This window comes from Apiospora aurea (genome assembly GCF_038362705.1).
Source record: "Apiospora aurea strain CBS 24483 chromosome Unknown utg000006l_segment0_segment0, whole genome shotgun sequence".
Classification (NCBI taxonomy): Eukaryota; Fungi; Ascomycota; class Sordariomycetes; order Amphisphaeriales; family Apiosporaceae; genus Apiospora; species Apiospora aurea.
The window spans coordinates 4,024,662-4,032,040 of record NW_027117393.1 but is presented as its reverse complement, the minus strand read 5'-3'; the positions used below and the strand labels follow the sequence as shown (position 1 = coordinate 4,032,040).

General features: G+C 53.4%; 1 protein-coding gene across 1 annotated transcript; it reads right to left on the bottom strand.

Annotated features, from left to right (window-relative positions):
* Positions 1-3,164: 3,164 nt before the first annotated feature.
* Positions 3,165-5,464, bottom strand: PG986_009826 (uncharacterized protein; the record flags this gene model as incomplete). Its single annotated transcript, XM_066846048.1, has 3 exons — positions 3,165-3,408; positions 3,460-5,130; positions 5,190-5,464. The coding sequence occupies 3 exons, from the start codon at positions 5,462-5,464 to the stop codon at positions 3,165-3,167; spliced, it is 2,190 nt and encodes a 729-aa protein (XP_066698446.1).
* Positions 5,465-7,379: the final 1,915 nt, after the last annotated feature.

Genomic DNA, 7,379 nt, shown 5'->3' with positions numbered 1-7,379 from the left:
TGCAGCAGGAGGGTACAGCCAAGGTAGCTGCATACTACACACCGTCTCTCTCTCCGCGTACTACCGCTCGCTCTGCCTATCGCTGTTCCTTCTTCTTCTGCTTCTTCTTCTTCCCCGCAATCCGTCCCGTACGATAGACATTCGACGCATTAGTGAGCCAGCCTAGAATGGTTATAGTGCCGTAATAACCGTCAAGCAGCTTCCGAGCCTACCAGCTTCCCAAGAGGGCAGGAGGGTAAGCAAGCAAGCAAGCAAGCAAGCAAGCAAGCCAGCCGGACAATCCGCTGTCAGCAGGGAGAGTGTCGATGAGTAAGGACCGTCTCCCGGGCTAGCCCTGCCTGCCAGCGAAGCTGTCGCCGGTCGCATATCCTCAATGACGAAAAAGTCCCAGAGCTCGTCTAAGGATTTCCACATTCACCAAGTGGTGTTTGTTGTTCAGCCAGGGAGCCCCCTGGAAAAGCAGCGGCTCCCTTCTCCGAGAGTCGTTTTTTTGGTACCCAATCAGAGCTGGTGCTCGGTCTGATAGTCCAGCGGTTGATTCAAGACGGCCGAGAGGCGTCCAATTTTTGGCCAAAGTTTCGAACAGGCCCGGCCGGGCTCCAAACCGGGTGAGGATGTGTGCTCCCAAATAGATACATACTAGATAAAACCCCAATGGCCGGCGTCATCCTTTCCTTCTACTATTACTTAGTAACCGAAGGTCGAGACCAAATGCCTCACACCCTTGAGTTACAATCCAATCGACCTGACAGAAACCGTGGACAAAAATAGCCCTTTACTCCACGTACGACGTAGGCTTGCTGACAATCTACGTGTATGTAGTCAAGACTACGACAGACTACTACTGACTGAGTTTACCCGATGCACTTTCACAAGCAAGTCGTATTGCTCTCGTTGATGATTTCAGAATTATGGCAAAAGAACTGGCTCGGCCTCCAAGACCGACCCCAAACGTCTCCTAACCTACAAGGCCGGCGAAATTGCCAATGACGTGAGCAGGTTACACTGTCGCCCATTCCATATATTAACGCCGGCGCAGCTAAGCATCTGAAACCTCCTTGGCCAGGAGGCGGCCAGGAGCAAAATCGACCAAGTTGGGAGAGAGGGGTTTGTGCTCAGCCGCCGAGGACCAGAACACAGAGACCAGAGGTCGAGGGAAACGAAACACAATCGTACGTCATCTCCCAGCCAAACCGGCCCGGGAGTTTGGAAGGTTTTTGGTTTTTGTCCCACCCCTTGCCCCCTGAAAAAAGAAGCAGCTGAAGAAGAGCCTCCATTCCGAGCCTCCTCTTCTTCAAGCTAGCGAACGAACCGCGCCAAAAGAAAAGGGCGACAGAAAACTGGAGAAGTACGAACTTGTCTCACTGGTCTTTGTTGTGTGTGTGCCGTGTGCATTTCCCAGTTACGACTAATTAAGTAGTAATATGTAGGTAGGTAGGTTCAACCGCGCGATCTCCGATCGTACTCTATTATTGATTGATTGTCCTTTCATGCGACGGCCGTGCTTCCGGTCGATTTTTGAGCTCGATTGACATAACCTACTCTGTCTGGCAATGCCTGATGTTGATCTTGGCGTGCTTTCTAGTGTGATTGCAAGAGGATTGACGGATCTCGGAGATTGAAGCCTTCCAGTTCCAGAGCGGCCAGGCGGGCAAGGCGGGTAAGTGTTAACCCCCTACCACCCAACCCAGCATGTGGACTCTTCACTTCATCGCACACACCCCGATTGACGATGATGCCTTGAAGAGTATGGCAGAAACAACTTGCCTGGCCAGATAGATAGACGAATGCATCATACACAAACACCTACACACGACGCACTTGAAAGTCCAAGCAAAACGCCTAGCTAATCGCGGTCCACGGAGCGGAGGTCTCGGGCTGGTGGCGGCGCGCCGGTCCTAAATGTATACGTACTTATTATGCAAACCAGCCAGCCCCAACGACGCTCGTTCGTATCGATTGCTTTGCTTTGCTTTGCTTTTTGTCTCGGAGTCCAGAGACATTTCGCCCCCTCAAGGTGGACATCATCGCTACATATGTCTGCATGATTGCCCGCCCTATTGCATTAGTCCTCGTAAGTAAACGGGGTCCCCCTTCTGCCGCAACCCACCCACCCTGCAAGGACAGCCGTTGGAAGGAATTTCTTTTCCGAACCGATCCTTCTTCCCCAGCGTGCGGGAAATCCACCATCGCAGACGCAGATTGGATGGATGCATAGCCCAGGATGAGAGTGATATACTGCCAACGGCAGAGAGCCACGGTTGATCTTTGATAGCAAAACGCATAGTACTGAGGCAAGCTTAGGATATGTGTTCAGCGCCTACCGCGCAATATCATATCACATCATGAGAGTAGGCAATAAATATACCTGTTTCCAATACTCACGTTCATACGTCTCGGGAAAAGAAAAAAAACCCAAAATGCACACGATATCTGAGACATAAACAGTCATGCACAACAATTCCTTCAGCGACGCGATGACAGGCTCGTCGGCTTGGCCTTGATCTGAGAGTTGCTGTAGGGACGACCAGCTATACCACTCATGTTAGTCTACGCAGTATCAGTCAAACTCATCATATACTAGTCACTGAACGCGATAGGTGGCGATGGCACCCGTCTATAGCGGTCGGTTTCTGAAATTGCAGACAAGGAGTTTTATATACAGCATCGTCTAGAGAAGCCCCCAGATTTACCACCTATATATAGACATATGCAATGGTTGTGGAGCTTTTAATAAATAAGAAGGGAATGATGTTGTTACACTTTTGAAATACCAATTGCACCTAAATTCCGCTCTATATGTATAGTGTTTATATACTAATGTGTATATGTCAAAATAAGACGTATAAATTTGTGCGTTGACACTGGCAACTTTGCCCGCCATGATGCGTACATTTCGAAGATCTTCCCTCAAACGACAAGAGATAAATAAGATGAACGCATTTGCTAGGGTATCCAGTCGCGGAAGAGCCAATTCGTTAAGAGATCCCAAATATCGCTTAAATTGCAAGCCCGCAAAATCGGACAAGGCAGCGAGCAGAGAAAACATTATGCAGTATGCAAGAAACTCACCCGCCATAATCAGCCAGACCGTAGCGCGTGCGTATGCCCTGGGGCACACAAAGCCTCAGTGCGAAGGGGTGACAAGTATGAGTTGTCACGCTTTAGTGACGCATGCCCCATTTGGGCTTCAGCTCGTCACCCGCTGCGGCGTTGGTGAAGACTTGGTCACCAGGAAGGCGACTGACACGGCCAGCTCCATTGCGGATAGCACTGTTGGCTGCGGACGAAATGCCACTACCCATAGAGCGGACACTGCCGGCGTCGCTCATGTTCTCGGGGTCCTTGAAACGCTTAGGGGGAGCGAAGTCAAGACCAGTGAACGTGCTGGACTTGCGCAAGACGTGGCTGGGGTATGTCAGCTACTAGTTATACAATAATGATCAAGGGGATACTTACGGGCTTGGCAGGGCGGACATCTCATCGAAAGAGCTTGCAATGGGCGAGGCAATAGGGATGGCCAGCTGGTACGGGCGACGCTCGCCAAGTGGGCTCTGGGATCGGCCAGCTGCCTGATCCTTGAAGGTAGGAGGAGGCGCGAAATCGAGGGGGTTGGAGATGAGGAATGCGTCGTCCTTGAGCTTGCCTGGTGTCGGCAGCGTGCTCAGAGCACTAGGCGGGGGAAGAGGCTTCTTGTTGGGTCCTCGACCCATCTGACCGGAGGCCGACGAACCAGGTCGCGGGCTCGACATGCCAAATCGGCCGGGGCCGGAGGAGATTGTCGATCCAGCTCTGGGGCGAGGAGGACCGCGGGGTCCGGGTGAGAATGAGCCATGGGGACCTCCTGGTCCTCGCGGGCCCGGGCCACCAGGCATCGGGCGCCTGTTGCTCGGGGGCGGGGTCATGGCACGGCGAGTGATAGGCTCCGCGTAGGGCATAACGAATGCGTTGGAATCCGGGTCATAGAAAGCAGCATCACCACCCATGGAGCCTGTGTCGTAGTCCTCAACGTACTGTGCCCGTTGTGCTTGCGGCAGAGGGGGCATTGGTGGGCGCTCCTCCTTGCTCTCCTCGAAATATTCCTTGTAGAACGATCGGATTCTGTTGGCACGGGCTTCGGGGTCATCTGATGCAAGGAAGTCATCCGGCGGCAGAGGGCGCTGGCCAACAGACAACCGGTTGTTTGTCTTATGGGGAACGTTTAGACCAGCGGGTTCCTGAACATCACCATTGGCTCTCGACGCCTTTCGGCCTCTGTCCTCCGGAGTATCTGGCTCATCCTCACCAACACTGAACTGGAAGTTGGCATAGTCTTCGTACTCGGAAGGCACATCAGAAACAACGGGTCTGGACTCCTTGCGGCCGCCTCTGGGGGTTTCGGGCAGGGCACCAGTAGGAGGTGGCGAAGGCTGAGCTTTAGGATCCATGATTGCCAATCCTGCGGGAATGGGACTAGGGGAAGCGTCTTTACGTGCGACAGGAGCCGGTTCCGTCAGTTCTGGCATTGACGGCATATCGACGAAGGGAGAGGGGACTTGAGGCAGGGCAGAGTTATCATCGGTGAACTTGAATTCGCTCTTGGCCGGCGGTGCGGATTGAGGAACCTCCGGCTCGACGGACGGTTTGCGAGGGGCTTCATGGGCCGCGGGAGGGGCCGTAGGAAGAGGCGAAGTAGGGAGCGAGTTTTGGCGAGGGGGGAGAGCGGAGGTGGTCGTGACAATGGGCCTGGGCTTGAACGACGAGTTGCGGTCTTTCGGGACGGAGTGAATTGACCCAGAGTCACTATGGGTGTACGTCTTGATGTGGCGATAAGGGTCCTCGTGCTGATGAATGGTCTTGGCCAGGGAGTTGAGCGATTCCCGGGACTGCTGAATCTCCGGGGGCAGAAGGTAGGGACTGGAGAGGTTCATGTCCATTGACAGGCCCTTGGTGTGATGGGGAGCACTAAGACCCTTCTCTGCGTTACCTCCAAACAGGGTGCTCTTGCGTTTGGTACCTTTGCTGCCCACCGCCGTTTCCGAGCCGAAATCCATGGACTTGTACTTGTCGTCGGCCATTTCCGCCGCATGTCTCCTGGTAGTTTTGCGATGCAAATAAAACAGGACGCCCACCAGAATGATGACGGGGATGCTACAAATGCCATTAGCAAAACGGTTAACCGCATCACACCCCATCGCGTAGGGACTTACACAACGGCAATGGTGACCGGGCCGGTCAGCGTACCACCGACAGGCTTCTCACATTCCGGCGAATTGTCACCAGGTTCACAATCCTTTCGTCTCAACAGATGCGACGGCGAATTCTCGAGCATCGAGGTCAAATTTGGCAGTGCGTCGCGTTGCTCGAGCGGTGCGAGCTGTTCGACGGGTCTGGTCGGTACCCGTGGGCCAAGGCCGTGGGCGTGGCGCGCTCCAAGGCCATGCACATGGCGATGGATGTGGTTTTGATGATGATTTCCCTCCATGATTCCAACTTCCCTAACTTTCTCTTTCGATCCTTCCACTCAAGCTACCGTACGTTGACTGTGTACTTGTCGCCGGCAGTATATTAAAGAATTGGTGTTGTTGCTGGTATAAGCCGAGGAATTAAGTTCTGGTTTTGAGGAGAGCAACTACTATTACTCATGTCAATCCACAGAGAATCGTCGTGATGTTCGTAATTGCAATTAGGGAACGAATGCGGCGGGGAACAAGAAATGCGTTGTTGCTTGGATTTTCTGTCGTGTCGAATGCAGTGGTACCTGTGGAAACCGGGGAAACAGGATTGGTGATAGGAGCGGCAGCGGCGTCGTCAAAGAGTGACTCTGTATGTATTTTGATGCTGGTGCTAAAAGAATGGCTAGAAGGTTACTTCCGAATGAATGAGTGAATGAATGGACGAACGCCCGCTGGCAGGCAAATGGCCGATAGACCGATTATTGTCAAAGGAGCCCGCAGAATTAGGTAGGTGTGAGGTGAGGTTGAAGGAGAGATCCTGAGATAGGGAGACTCGAGAACGAGAAAACCCGAGGCGGCCTGGAAGCACGAGTAGAACGACCTAAGGTGGAAGTGAGATTGTTCGTGTTGTGGATACCTCCTCCCTTGCTCTGCATATTATTGTACGTACCGTACCGTACCCTTCTACTCCTGCTCTCCTGCTCTCCTGCTCCTACCGTACCGTAGCTGCCGCCAGACCAGACTGTTCGACTGGACTGGACTGCCTGCAGTGCAGTGCTTGTAGGCTGGTACCTGCGGTTGCAGTGGTGCTGCGCTGGGCAGACAGCGCGCAGGCGGTGGGCTCGAATGGCAACATGGGAAGACTGGCGACTTTGGGCGGGTTTGTGGGCTGTCGGTCCACTGAAGCCAAGGCCTAGCGCAGGTACCTGGTACCTGCATCTCATTTCCGATGACCTTGGAAATGACCTCTCATTCGACCAATCCGTCTGCCCCTGCAACGGCTTGCTGCAAAGGGGTGCTGGGTGCGGAGTCTCCTCAGTGGGTATGTTTAACCTGAGTGGCCCCCCTGTTCCTGGTTGTATTGTTTTTCCCATGGACGGATTGGAATTCCCGCGAGATTGTCACCTGTCCTGCGAGACTCTTGTGCAGGATGCAACGAGGCATGTACAGGTGTGGCGTCGCTGGCAGCAGTCAGCCCGTTGGATATATATACTCAAGTCAAAGGATGGATAGAGAACCGATTGATGTATAAAGTTGCGTCTATCGATTCAAGGCTCTCGTTTGTGAGAAGTATGTATTAAGTAGGTCGGTATGCGCTGATCGCTCGATGATAGGCGGCAGGATACACAAGATCCAGATAAGTAAGTCTACATGGATAATTAGAGTACGCCAAGTGTGCAGCTATTTTCAGTATCCGTCCTGTGAGTGGCTGTCAGGCGCATAGCGAGGTAGTGATTGGATGATGGGACATGCAGGAACAGTGAGCATAACCCAGTCCACGCCAATGCTGTGTCGCCGCCCGCGTCTCCGCTCAGGGGAAGAGCACGATAGTGCCCAGCTAGATCCGATGTATTCGCGCGCCGCAATTTGGGTGCATCTCTACTTCCAAGCATGGCCGCTGCGAGGTCGTAGTAATTTCCCAGAAGGAGAGCGCCCGCTGTTAGGGGGCGTCGGTTGGGTCCAGGGCGCCCCGGCATTGACACGCACCCACAATTGAAAAAGGGTCAGAGGCAGAGAGGCGTTCAACGGTCCCACTGCTGGCAACTTGCGGTAAAAATGCTCAATAGCGACACACACTGCCACACAGTCCAGCTGGGACGCTACTGCTACCTTCTGGCCTATCTGCCTAGGAACATCCGGATGTAGATTGGATGGCCTAATCAGTCAATTGCCCTTCTAGTGCCGAACTTGGAAGCGATAGAATAGTTGGTAGGTAGGGCAAAT